The sequence below is a fragment of the Silurus meridionalis genome, chromosome 3 (genome assembly GCF_014805685.1).
Source record: "Silurus meridionalis isolate SWU-2019-XX chromosome 3, ASM1480568v1, whole genome shotgun sequence".
NCBI classification, from domain to species: Eukaryota; Metazoa; Chordata; class Actinopteri; order Siluriformes; family Siluridae; genus Silurus; species Silurus meridionalis.
Window position 1 is genome coordinate 13,286,526 of NC_060886.1, and position 15,019 is coordinate 13,301,544.

The window sequence follows — 15,019 nt, forward strand, 5'->3', positions numbered from 1 at the left end:
GCATGGGTGGAGAGATTTGTGTCCAACAGGAAATGAAACAAGCTGCACACACTGTGTCCAAACAGTGATGAACTGATTCACACACACTTGAGAATACTTATATTACTACAATCAGCTTATAATTAGAAGTGTAGCTGCTACCTAACAACATAGCACATCCAGTGTAACCTAAAAAGTGTTTCCAAAATATTAATTTGCTTTAATTTATTCTTACTGTCACTTATTGTCTTTATGCACCTGAATGGGAGATGTGTTTATTGATGTAACTTGCAATAAAAAAATCTGGATGCACAATGTACATTGTACACTATTTTAGCTCATCAAGGTCTTCTTCTTCTTCTTCTTCTTTTTTAGGCTGCTCCCATTAGGGGTCACCACTGCGGATTATCCGTCTCCATACCCCCCTGTCCTCTACATCTGCCTCTTTCAAACCGACTACCTGCATGTCTTCCCTCACAACATCTATAAACCGCCTCCTTGGCCTTCCTCTTTTACTCCTTTCTGGTGGCTCCATCCTCAGCATTTTCCTACCGATACCCCATGTCCTTCCTCTGTCCAAACCATCTCACTCTCGCCTCCCTCACCTTGTTTTCAAAACATCCTACATGCACTGTCTCTCTCTTCAATTAAATTCAATTTCAATTCATATTTATTTGTACATCACTTTTAACAATGGACATTCACACATGGTATCTGTGGTGTTTGTGATCTAAATAGCTGGAGTCCCTTAAAAATATTAATGGAGCATTAATAAAGAATCTGGTTAGAGCACAGCGAGGGTGTGTGTGTTTGTGTTAGTGAATAAAAAATCAATTACATCTGTCACTATCTTTATCTTTCTTACCAAATCATTTTCTAGGCCTGGTCAGTTCTTCCCAGACCACCGAAGACCACAGACAAATTGAGAATTCAGATGATAAAACAGAGTTATAAAAGAGTAATAAAATAACTGAGCAACACAATATAGGAAGATCAGGCTTAAACAGCAAGTCATGGGCTTTCAGCCATTTCCCTGTCTCTCTTTTCTTTTCTCTTATTCTCTCTCAATCTTCTCCTTTTCCTAATTGCCTGATTAGTGCAAGACACTATGGGCAATGACTCTTTCTTCATTAACTACTTTTTTTGCATTCCACTGCACACCCCTCCCAAAACACATTCATCTCAAACCAATCCCAATTCTCATTACTAAACCAGCCCAGGATCATCACTATCCTTCCAACCGCCCCATGTATCTGTGTAGGAAGAACTGCTTCGCACATAAAATTGGGTTTCTTCTGCAACACCCACAGATTTATTTTTCACCATAGGCACAAAGAAACAATTGCAGAAATTTAGACTGAATATATCTTCAGGCATCTTAGTTGCTGAAATTCAGATGAAATGGGGAACAGGATTTGACAGGGTTGTACATTTTGCCTAAAAAGTGTCACTTTGTTGTGTTTATATGCAATACAGAAATTGTATCATTATATATTTTGTTTAAAACGCTAGGTCGGCATACAACAGTGTAACAGGATATGGAAAGAATGCCTGGAATGGCAACCCAAGAAAGATACACAGAGATCTCTTTCTCTGAATGAAACTTTATTAGCACTACAGTCCCTGACAAAAGTCTTGTCGCTTGTGTACAAATTGACCTGAAGTGCCGCTGAAATATATTTCTAATCAAGTTTTTTTTTTTTACAAGAAATGGCTCATCTTTAATCCTAACAGCTTTTGTAATAATGTTTCAGTGCAAAACGAAACTGTCAAAAGTATTCTAATATTCACAGCTTGGTAAAGCCCATTGAGGCAATTTTTGCAAAGACATAAGTGTTGTTGCCTTGTAATATGAGCTTCACCTGTGACTAATAATGGGTCAGTTAGGTCTCATGTGTGTATAAAAAGAACCCCAGTAGACTAGACCTTTACATCAACTGCAACTAGACCTCTGAAAACATGCCTAAGATTCACCCTGAGACTAAAGTTTTGATTATCAAGAGGCTGAAGACTAGATCCACTGCTGATGTGGCAGACACCTTCAATGTGTCTCAGCATCAAGTACAGAGGATAAAAAAAGGTTTGAAGAGACCAGCGACGTTTTTGACAAGCCCAGGTCAGGCTGACCCCGCAAGACAACTGCTCGAGAGGACCATTTGTTGGCTCGAAAATCCAAGGCTAGCCCATTTTCCACTGCAGCAGAGCTCCACGAGACCTGGTCACCTGAAGTCCCTGTGTCAGCCAGAACAGTTTGTCAGATTCTGTCTCGAAATGGCCTCCATGGTCGAATCAGTGCCCAGAAGCCAGCACTAAACAAAAGACAATTGAAAAACCGTGTGGCATTTGCCAAGGCCCACAGCCTGCTAAAAAGATGGACGCTGGAAAAGTGGCAGAAGGTGGATTTTTCAGATTAATTTTTTGTTGAATTACACCACAGTCACCACAAATATTGCAGTAGACCTATTGGAGCCCGCATGGATCCAAGATTCTCCCAGAAAACAGTGTTTCATGGCGGAAAAATCATGGACTGGGGTTACATCCAGTATGGGGGTGTGCAAGAGATCTGCAGGGTGGAAGGCAACATCAATAGTCTAAAATACCAAGAAATCTCAGCTACCTCTTATATTCCCAACCATAAAAGAGGCCAAATTCTGCAGCAGGATGGTGCTCCAGCGCATACTTCCATCTCCACATCAAAGTTCCTCAAGGCGAAGAAGATCAAGATGCTCCAGGATTGGCCAGCCCAGTCACCAGACATGAACATCATTGAGCGTATGGGTAGGATGAAAGAGAAAGCATGGAAGACGAAACCAAAGAATATTGATGAACTCTGGGAGGCATGCAAGACTGCTTTCTTTGCTATTCCTGATGACTTCATCAATAAATTGTATGAATCCTTGCCAAACCGCATGGATGCAGTCCTTTAAGCTCCTAGAATTCATACAAGATATTACATTTGGATCTCACAGCACCACTACTTAATTTGCTGACATATTTTTGTATTTGCAATAAATTTGTTTAATTTCTGTATAGGTGACAAAAACTTTTGTCTTGCCAAAATATGACCTTTCTGTCTTGATTAAATGCTAAATCTTTTTTCAGTGAAACTAATTTATTTCAGTGCATTAAACATAATTTGGGAGGGTTTTAGCTTTTCATATGAGCTATTTCTAACACCAATTGATTAAATAAAAGTCAGGTTAATAGCAGGTGTTTCTACAAAATAGATAAGCGACAAGACTTTTGTCAGGGACTGTACATCTCAATGTAGGAAAGATGGTGGCCCTTAATGATACTAATTACATCTCTTGGAAAGATCATGGCTGGTGTTTTTTCTTATTTATTTATTTTTATTTAAATATTATTTCTCCTTTGGTGAAGACGCTTTGTTGCGATGGTTTTTGTTTATTCACAGAATTGCATTTAGCTGAAGAAAAAACACTGGAATTGGCTTTTAATAATTCATGTGTCTTAGCCGTTTTTTTTTCATTGAACATGAGGTAAGAAAGAGAGCAAGCACTGCAAAGTGGCGGCCTATTTATCACACCCGCTGCCACAGGACAAGCCAATGAAAAATGTCCTTTTCATTGCGCTTTACTTTCAAGGTCTCATGCTTCCGCTGGGAAGATTAGGAATTAGAATGGATAAATAACCAAAAAAATGTTTGTTCTGCCCATTTTCTGTGTAACAATTCAAGGATTAGGCTGCTCGAAAGAGAGATGTGAAAGGATTTCGAAGCGGTAGTTAAATGGTCTAAAATGGGAACTCAGTTGCATCTTAATTGCTATTCTGACCTATGTGTCATCCTTCATCAGATCCTTTTGGCACCACTAGTGATCTCAATTTAAGCATATAAAAATAAACATGAATATTACAGTCAAACTGCAAAATTCATCTTAATAAACTAAAAAGAAAAATAATTGCCTTAGAGTGCCATTTGAGGCCATTCATGGCTACATGAAATCATATCCTCCCCAAGCAACATTCACAGCCAGCAGAAACTTTTCCCAGAAGACTCGAGGCTCGAGTAAAATATTAAACAAGCAGTTTACCAAGTCATTACTGTTCTCAGAAAACACAGGTGTATACAAAACAAAAACAAAAAGCAGTGTTGTGGTTGAACAAAAATCAGGGTAAATGTCATGAAATGTCATGTCAACAAATTAGACAATAGTATTTAAGTATATGGGAATGAATGCAGCCTTTATCTCCACATTTGTGCACATTCTCTTGTAGGTTGAAAATCATAATGTTTCTCTACAAGCAATCTGAACTGCACTGAGCTCTCTATCTCTTCATTTTACTTCAGATATTTGTAACAGTCAATGATGCTAAACAGATATTTGAAACACTCTTTGAACTTGTGCTATTTTTCTATACCAGCTGGTATCTCTCTCTCTCTCTCTCTCTCTCTCTCTCTCTCTCTCTCTGTCTCTGTCTCTGTCTCTGTCTCTCTCCCTGACTCTCACTGTGTGTGAGAGAGATCTGGAGGGTCAAGCACTTGTCTTTGTTATGCTAATACCAACCAGTGAGAGTTCTGTGAGCGGAAGAAGCAGAAGAGATTTGTTTTTCATGTTTATTTTGCAGGGGCAGGATGCTTGGTGAAGAGTATGACAGCATGTCAGTGATTTCATGCTGCCCTTCTTCCCCCTTCTCCTTCTGCATATGATGCCTGCAGGCAGGGCCATGTGCAGTAGCCAAGGAAGGAGTGAACCAGTCAGCCCACAGAGGCACATAATTAATAACCTTGGTCCTCCTTCTCTCTCCTCCTTTCTTTCCCTTTTACTCCTCCTCCTGAAACCCTTCTTTTCGTCTTTCACACATTGAGTTTCAGGGCAAGCAGAAGTCCTCGGTCATTGTTTCAGAGCAGCTGGTCTCAGCTAAGCAGATGCAATTACAGATTTACATCTGTCTCATCCTGCCCTATGCCCTTTTTAAAAATCTATTTCAAACTTTCTTTTCTGCTCAGTGTGTACTGGGCTCTCTATCCATCACTTAGTCTTTCACTGTCACTCACCATTACAGATGAAGTATTTAGTAGTATTTAAACAGCACTTGCCTACAACGGACCTATCGGTTTATATCATATCTGTAATCAAAGGACTTTGGTGAGGATTAAAACTAAGGTAAGTGTGTTTCTTTGTGATTCTGTCCAAGATTATAGCTCATAGACTGTTGGACGAGGTCTGGTATATTCATTTAGTATATCAAACTAATATTCCTACCCCTTGGATACAAGCAGGCCAATTATAAATGTGTTTAGCTGCAGGTACTAGTAGGTCAGTAGTAGCCCGTGTGTTTGTGTGTTTGTGTTTGTGTGTGTGTGTGTGTGTGTGTGTGTGTGTGTGTGTGTGTGTGTGTGTGTGTGTGTGTGTGTGTGTGCATATGTAAGCAGCAGGTGGTTTGTCCTGGATTTATGGACCTCAGGTCACCCATCCAGATGTCTTTAGTGTGTGTGGGAAGGCTCTGTCAGTCAGTGATAAATAGCAGTCCTAGAGCATACTGTCACTCGAATGTTTCCATAGCATCAGTGCAAATCCCCCACAGATACATCCTTCTCTTCTCTGTCGTGGTTGACTTTATCAGATGCCCTTCCTGAGTTAATACAGCTTGAAGTACATGGATTACACTGTTCTAAGATCAAAGTGTATAGCACAAACATATGGCATGCAGGTTACACAAATGTGACAAAAGACAACCAAAGACTATTTTCCAAAGCAGGTATAGTATAAACTCTGAGTTTACTTTTGAATGTTGGTGCATGTGGACTACTTCATTGTCAAATATCATGGGTTGCATGTACAAGGAATTTCTCATTGTGTGAGGGTGAAAAAAATATAAAAACTAGTCAAATAAAAGAATAATGTACTAAATAAAGATACAATACACAATATATAATTCGAACAGGGTATATAAAAGTGTGGCAATGCAAATTATAATATTTCCCAAATAAGTCTAAAATCCAGGGTTACAATATGACATTTCAGAATACTTGTTTTTAGTAGAGTTTAAATCCCAGGACATGGGAGATCTTCACACTATAGAAACTTTGGGTTTGGATTCAAATATTTGTATTCTTCCAGAGTATTTCTGACATGATCGTTCTTGACAAGAACCCCCTAAAGAAACCGTTTCCCATTTTATAGGGACATTTCCACACATTGTCTTACACCCTATTATATGACATGCTACACTGTGAAACAAAATTGTTATTAAAACATTCAGAAATAAAATATTCATATTTATTATTTTCACTCTGTCAATGGATGTTAAAATTTAATTTTATTTGTATTATTATATATGACAGACCACAGATTTATCATGAAAGTTACAGGTTCTAAGTGTTTATACAGTGTGTGTGTGTGTGTGTGTGTGTGTGTGTGTGTGTGTGTGTGTGTGTGTGTGTGTGTGTGTGATAAACAGTGGAAACAGATTGCAGATGGTGTCTATAGGATATTTTGTGAACACTGTTGTTTCTGACATGTCTTCAGTTTAGAGGCTCCAGGAGGGGAGCTGGAACAAATCCATCACATTAACCTGATTTAGGGTGTTCTCAACTAAAAACACCACCTAACCCCTCACCACCCCCCTTCATTCTTTCTTTTCTCACTCCATCAATCTTTCCCCCACAGCCACTCTAAGTACACCTGCTGCTGTTTTCTTATCTGCTTTGAACTGGTGATTTTATGGATGAGATCTCTGAATACAACATTTTGCTTCCTGAGAGAGAGAGAGAGAGAGAGAGAGAGAGAGAGAGAGAGAGAGAGAGAGAGAGAGAGTGTGTGTGTGTGTGTGAGTGAGAGAGAGAGAGAGAGAGAGAGAGAGAGAGAGAGAGACATTGAAATCTTCTTTTTTTCATTTTGCTTGTTCACTCTTTGCTGTACTTTGTAGCCATATGTGTGTTTCAGCTGTGCATCAGGGCAATGCTCTAAAACAGAGTGAAATAAAATTTTTGTCTGGAATTATGATTAGTTTTCCTTGGCCAGTATAAATTGTCAATCCCCACCTTTCTCTCTGGTCATGTTTTTTTCTCTGACCTTAAATAAGTTGCTCAGTCTGAGAGCTCCATTTAAAGTGTCCATTGACATCTATGTCTGCACCCTGGGATTTTCTTTGATGCTAAACACTGGCACCCTACAATCTACCAATGGTTCTGACTGTAATCGACTTGTTGTTTATTCATATTTGATGAATAGACCTGGATGCCTTGTGATAAAAGGTCCTCTCTGAAACTCAACTTAACTAGGATGCAAAATATTACAGCACATTTAAACTGACTTGAGCAGCATTTAGTCAGGGCTGTAAACGAGTGTGTAATGGCTGTAAATGAGAGACAGATGAGTGTGATTGATGAGTATGCACACGCTGGGTGTCTCATTGCTGGAGCATGAGCCAAGAAAAAGCTTGTCTTTTACTAAAAATCCCTTCATGCAAGTTGCAGTTTTCTCTGAGTACAGATCAGGTTTACAGCTGTGCCACACTGTGGGCATTGTGTAGCAATGGGCTAATTATAATTGCATATTGCAATGCTTTCATTTCTCAAGGAAAACCAGTAGAGTTGGTAATGTCTTGATTACACCAGTTACAGCAAAGCTTATTCACAGAATTTCAGGCAACAAAGTGATGTTGAACTAAAGCAATGAAATCTGTGAAAATGAAAACAGAAATATATTTGCTCAAAAGTTGTGCAGCAAAATAAAAAGTAGATTTGTGTTTTCCTAGATTTCTCTCCTCCCTCTTTTGAGATCTCTCTCTCTCTCTCTCTCTCTCTCTCTCTCTCTCTCTCTCACACACACACACACACACACACACACACACACACACACACACAGTAATGCACTTAAAGACCTCTGTGGATAGTTAACCTTCTATTTTAAGGCTGGTATGTACAGTTGATAAGCTTACTGTGTTTCAGCCAAAGATGCAAACTCATTCAGCATCTGCCTGTTGCGTCATGGACAGCGAGTTGACTGGATTAACACTAATGCATACACTTCAGACGAAAATGACAGATGTGATCACTTGTCATACATCATCATTTTCAGTGTGCTCTTAAAAATGATGAGAGGAGCTGTCTTAAGGAGACATTTGTCTATGCTGAGCTAGAAGTTGTTCCTGTAATGTCAGGGGAGGACTGTTAGCATTAATGAGTGTGGAATGCTATGAAGAAAGGAGGAAGTGTAGGACAAGATGAAAAGGAAGAATGAAACAGGTAGGAGGATTGTGGTTTGCTACAAAAAATATCTAGTTTTAAGAATGTGGCTGGATTTTTTAGCTTTCCCTCATGGGTCAGGCTTAGTTTTGTGTATGATATTCATATGGATACAGTATAATAATAGTTCAAATATATGTGAGATTTGCAAATACTGAAATTGTTGTTATATATTATATAATATCTTGTTTTTTGCAAAAATGTATAAAAGAGTATTTTTTACCCATTATATTAATTTGTATTTCGTCAATCTTTTCAACAAAATGGGCAAAAATGTGATTTTGTCCCTTGAATGGTTGTTTTTAGCTGATTTAAGTATTTTAGAACCTGCTGATCTTCATATCCTTAGAACAGTCTCACACATGCTCATTTCATTTGACCAATGTGAAGCTGAAAAAAAGGAAAATAATATACTAATGCTTTAACAATTTCACAATAACCGGAATTCAGTTTCACTGTAGAATATGTGTAATCACATCTACCTGAATTTATTGAATCGACACAGAGTAAATTTTCCCCATCTGAAAAGGACTGCTGTTAATATGTGTACTGTGATTTCTACAAAGTCTGGCTTGATAACAGCCTGTGGCTTGTGGCATGTCTGTAAAAAAAAAAATCAACCTTTTTATGCTGTGTTTGATTTAAGTCACACTCCTGTTTAAAAAAATCTGTCAAGAAGCACGTTTCCAGAGTTGTCCTGGCAGTGATCTAACTAGAAATTAATTTGGATGAGATAAAAAAGTAAAAAAACTAACAACAAAAAATATTTTGTCTAATAAAATGCATTGCAAGTGGATGTCAGATTGTGGTAGGAACATTTCCAGGTTACGAATGTAACCCTGGTTCCCTAAGGGAACGAAATGCTGCATCGACAACGCCTGAGGAACGCTTCCGTGTTGTCTATGCTCTGAATCACATGTGCAATCCATCTATGAAAAGTGGTTTCATCACCAGTGGGGTGACATCACAACCAGAAAGCTATAAAAAGCGCATCAAGTGAAGCTAGCATTAGCTTCTGTAAGCTAGTGTGGCATGAAGATGCATCGTCTCATTCCCTCAGGGAACCAAGGTTACATACGTAACCTGGAGACATTCTCTTTCAGGAACTCGAGCTGGGTCAACAACGCTATGGGAACGAGAGTCCAATACCGCCAGGCTGACCAATCCCTGCCTAGTGTATAGGAGCACAGCTAGGTTGAAGGACAGAAGGGCAGGGTGGCACTAAGGTCAAGGTTATAAAACCTGACAAAAGTTTGCAAAGCTTTGTAAATGTCATTGAGAGACACTTCAGAGCACCAGGCCTTAGAGCCTACCACACTCCGGGTCAAGTGCACTCTGACACCGAAGGGAGCAGGGCGACCCGAGGACTCTCGAGAGGAGGATGCAATAGCTTCGATAATTCACCTGCTCAGCGTCTGCTTGTTTGCATGAAGGCCTTTCCTCTGCGGGCCATAACAGATACTGTAAGCAACTGTTCCAACTTCCTCCACGGACTCGTTCTGTGGACGTAAGGTTTTCCTTTTCTTCTTCCTCAGGAGACTTTCTACTTTTTGTTCCATAACCAGAGCCTGCTCGGGTCCCACCTGGGTGGAACACATCCCGTCGAACCTGGGGGGAGGAGACCTGAACTGAATCATCTACAGTATGCATGACCCATTAAGACATGTCTGGCAGAGCTTCCCAGGCTGCCAGGTAGTCCCTTAAGTGTATCATTTTCTCGAGAGTGACCTACGGTGCGCCTAGAGCCGGAGCTATGCCCTGGTGCAGCTCTAGGAGCCTCGAACTAGGCTGCAAGTTCTCCAAGTCCGCTAAGATTCCGGGTGGAGATCATGGAGAGTGCTCACTGGAGCCTCTCCCGGCAGTGTCCCACCAAGCAGCCACAGGAGAGGTGGTCCAGCAATAGGGCCCTATCCCTTTCTGAAAGACCTGATAGGGTATGCCATAAATGCCTCTCAATGGAGGCTAGGGTGGCCATAGACTGGCCAACGGCAATAGCGGTCCCCTCTGTGGCCCTGAAAGCTAAATCCGCCATACGACGGAGCTCCTGGACCTTAAGGGATGAGAGGCCAGAAGTGTGAGGAGCGGGGGCACCCTCCTCAAAGAGTGCACACTGGGAGTGGAGCATCCGCATGGACATGCGAGCACAATGTGCACAGTCGGCTCCCTCAAGATCCAGACTAGCCACACAGCCGAAAGATGTGATTAGTCTTTTTGGTAGCCTTCATATTTTGGACAAACAGTAGACAAGCAATTTGACATAGAAATACACACAGAGCGCTTCAAGAACAAAGAGAAGCTAGCGCTTTTTATAGCTTCCTGGTTGTGATGCTTTCCATTGGACGGATTACACATGTGATTCAGAGCATGGACAACGCAGAAGTGTTCTCAGTGTTGTTGATGCAGCTGAAGTTTCTGAAAGGGAACAGTGATCAAAACAATTATAACGGCTTTCTTATGCAAACCTGCATATTATTACCTCCACATTTTGCATCCTGGAATCAACATAGTCTAAAAAATCCTTTCTTTAATTCCTTTTTTATATCTACTTTATTCATTTGCAAATCTCATCGTCAACTCTTGTACTCCTTGGGTTTTTGTTTGTTTGTTTGCGGTTTGTTTGTTTGTTTGTTTGTATCAGCAACTACATTGTGAACATGGCAATTAAAACTAAAAGAACCTGACTATGAGAAAAGGCTGTGTTTCAAACTCAAAGATAAGAAATTACAAAGACTTTATTGTGTGTATGGATAGTTTTATACTGATTTTGAGCTGAGATAAAAGCCTATGGGAATTTGTTTGTGAAAGATATTGATGCTATTGCCTGCTTTAACCTGACATTTTTCTGCATGACTGGAAAAGACCACTGGAGTGCACACAATGTAACAGTATGACTTGCACAGATGGCGAGTAAGAAGGTCCATGTCTATCTTCCTGCACTCTAGTGTTTCTCTCATGTTTTGATTCTGCCTTCATTTCTTTCTGTCTGTTTGTTGAGTAAGTGACATATTCTACAAAACCCAGGGAGCCTTGCATTAGCATATTTCTCCTTTTTGACTCTGTTGGATTTGACAGCATGACTGCTGTCTGTAAAGTGCTGCATTTTTGACATTATCCTAGTTTTCGCATGAAGGTGCAAAGAGTGTGAACTACCTGATTGAATCTGATTTGCTATCACAGATACAGCCACTGTTGTTCTTATTTCTACTGAAATAGTTGGATTGCTTGTTTTTACCATGTGATCATTTTAAGCAAGCCTGTTAACCTTGGCAATGAATTCTTCTCACCATCTTCAAGAGCAATTTTCCCTTGGGGATCTGCTCTGACAGAATAGTTTATTAATTATACAATGCATGGGAAATTCTGTTTCTTTAGTTCATTTGTCCACATATACAGCTAATCATCACAACATCATAAACGTAGTGTAAGTGACAATAGGAAACATGGAAGACAATGCTCTGTAGACTGTAGATGTGACACAGTACAATGGCAGAACAGATGAGAAGTGGGACGGGGGTGAGTGCATAGCAGCCGCATATCTAACTGTACAACTGGGCATATGGCAGATTTTAGCAGTTTTTTTATGCAACTCACTGATTCATCTAAACGTCGGTGTTTCATACTTTATCAGCTTAGTTTAACCATTTGTAAGGATGACAGTAAATAACAATTTAAGGATTGTAATTGGATAATTGCATGTTTTTGTTTTCAGCATAGTCACATGACCAACCCAAAAAAAAAATAGGACAAGAAAAATTGATGCAATCTTCCAGCCAAGTCAATCAGACGGTAAAAATAAATGTGTCCTCATCTTACTCTTTAAGTCACCATAAGAAATTAAAGCACGAATGCTCTCTATATTGTCAGAAAAAAAAGAGAGAGAGCGAGAGAGAGAGAGAGAGCACAGAAAGTATATATATAAGGTTTTTTTTTTTATCATACATTTACATTCATATTTCACATTCATTGTACATATGCTTACATATATATATCACATGCTGTAAATATGCTACATATTTATCTGCACTATTTGCATGAGTGCTACATTTTACATCTATCTATCTATCTATCTATCTATCTATCTATCTATCTATCTATCTATCTATCTATCTATCTATCTATCTATCTATCTATGTAGCTATCTAGCTAGCTAGCTATCTTTAATTATGTCATATGTAATCTATGAAAAATTTGTGAATTTGCATTTCATTTTTCTTTGAAATTACACATTTAAACTCGGGTGGGAAAAAATGAATGACGTCAAAAGTCCATGAGTGAAATAATTTGTGTATGTTTTACATGGGAGTTGTGTGATTATTCACATGTGATGTTAATGACTTTGCAGTATGGAAAAGGCTAAAATGATAATGACACCATAAAGCTAAACTTAAAAAAAATAAAATAAACATATATATATATATATATATATATATATATATATATATATATATATATATATATATATATATATATATATATATACTGTGTTTTGAAGGCCTTTTGTGTGTATAAATATTTTAATGTTAAATAAATCTTCTCAATGAGTATTTCGCATTTATAAATGGTGATATAATCCATTAGATTCAATTTTTCGAAAATAAATTGAAACATCTAACTAACATTAATGACCTTAGTCAAAATTGCCCTTATGTGCACATGGTAGCGCAGAGTCAGATCAGATTAAGCGACTGTCCCGCAAACCAAGCTGACTTTGTGAGCTATTAGCGTGGTATTATCCAGGCTGAAACGATGGTGCGTGTTATTAGCAGGTTAATAACCGACTTAATGCTGTCTACTCAATTTGCTTAATAGCATGATCCCCTCATTACTATACCAGAGAGAGTCAATGATCACGAGTCTGCAATCCCAAGATAGTTGCCATTGCCGGGCATACTTTACATTGAGAAGCAGGAGAAAAATTGGTTTAGACCAGATGGGTAACTTTTCATAAAAGAAACTTCATAACAAACCTACATTTTACCTTTGGCTTTTTTGTATTGCAATAAAAATTATTAAATTAGATTAACTTTTATTAATCGGTTAGGTTACATCAGAACCATGCTGTATTGAAGGTGGTTATAGAGTTTCCAGTCTTTCCTTTACAAAGCAATAACAACTGGCTTTTGTAGCACAAATTGCTAACTCTGCGAGATTCCTGCTAAAACTAATTGGGTAATTTTCAAACACAATGTAGTTTAAATGACTGAATTAGCAAAAAGCTGATTGGCTGAAGTATTTGAAAATATTGCATTATTGCATCATTTATGGTTTCATACAAATGACTAATTTCTATACATGTCCTCAGAAGAACTAAATAAAATTGTATAAAAGTTGGGCACCTGCCTATATAATTTGTATAGGCTTTCTCCTCCACTCTTCTGGGAAGATTTTCTACCAACAATTTTGGGTTGTGGTTGTGGAGATTTGTGTTCTTTCAGCCACAAGGGCACTAATAAATTCAGGTACTGTTGTAGGGTGAAAAAGCTTGAAGTGTAGTGGTCACTTGGGGTGTGGTGGACACTTTGAGGAAGAACCACATGTGACTGCAAAAAAAGGCAGAGGTCCCAGTACTTTTGTTTATATAGTGAATCTCTATTATTACTATGTAATGATAGTCACAGTCAAAACCTTCACTATGTAGCAGTGTGATAAACTACACTGTTTCATGTTAGCATTGTGTTCTTACAAAACCTACATCTAATGCTTCGTCTAACAAAAAAAAAAGGGAAATGTTTGTCGATCGATAAACAATTTGTAGGATGTATTGACAGGAAGAGAACTTGAGAAATTTGGCATCAACTGAAAATAAATGACCAGCGAGTCAATTGTTCTGGTGTTTTAAAGCACTATATAAAACAACTTTAGTTTTACTTGACAAAGACAAACGGTTTCTGTAATTACTAATTGCACCTGCAGGCGAGGGGGAAAAAAAACCACTGTGTCCATTTAGGATGTAACTTATATCCTGGGTATTTTGATATTTGCCCTGCTGGTGCCCTGCTGGTGCCCTGCTGGTGCCCTGCTGGTCTGCGAATCCAGACATCATTGCTCTTTTTGTGGCCCAGAGAGGGCTCATGGTGAAGATCTGCATTGATTTTTAAATTATTCACATCCTTGTACTCCAGCTTCCTTTCTTTCTCTTGTTATTTGATGTTTGGAAGGGGGCTGTTTGATCGGCGAGGGGGAAATACTGAATGACCTACTTTTTTTCATCTGAGGTGCTGACATTTTGAAGGCTTTATTCTGCTTGTAAAATTCTTTCATTTTTGCATCAAGTTGTCGATTTAATACAGAGCTTAAAACTGATCTTTTTCTATTTGCCTATGACATTATTTATTCAAATTAACCTTTTATGAGAAATTAGATATAATTGTTAGAATTGTCCAAGCTTTACATAATAGTGCTTATGCTCAAGGGCATATTTCAGAAACATGATTTGCATGCCTATCATGCTAATATAACATGTGGTAGTAGATTAACAAAGATAGTGGTATATACTAAAAGCTAGGAGGTATAGTGTAAACGCCGAGGTTGTGCCATCAACGCTTCCTTTTTTCTGCAATCACACCAACCTGTCATACATGTAGAACATTTCACAGATTCTCCAGAAGTGAGAACAGGGAGAGGGATGTTATGAAGCAACGTGTGAGCCACACTTTTACACACATGCACATTTGGAGGGAAATATCTTTTTCAAAGTTCTGCTGAGTTGATGAGGTAAAGCGTAGGCATACAATGCTTTCCTTCTTTTTATACACTTAATCCGTTTTCCAACTGATTGTAGTTAATGACCGCAGGAAAATCATTCCAGATCCTAATGATATTCTGAAA

The 15,019-nt window shown here is 38.7% G+C and overlaps 1 protein-coding gene across 2 annotated transcripts in view; it reads left to right on the forward strand.

The window, feature by feature from the left end:
• The first annotated feature begins 4,835 nt into the window (after positions 1-4,835).
• Positions 4,836-15,019, forward strand: part of myo16 (myosin XVI) — a 137,611-nt gene continuing 127,427 nt past the window's right edge. The window contains exon 1 of one of the 2 annotated variants that reach the window (XM_046845155.1): positions 4,836-5,105. Coding sequence is in view for 1 of the 2 variants with exons in the window: in XM_046845154.1 (XP_046701110.1) it covers positions 8,170-8,191 (22 nt within the window). In the remaining variant the exon portion in view is untranslated. Of the gene's footprint in view, positions 5,106-7,936; positions 8,192-15,019 lie in introns of those variants that run through there. The other variant, XM_046845154.1, reaches the window with a different exon arrangement.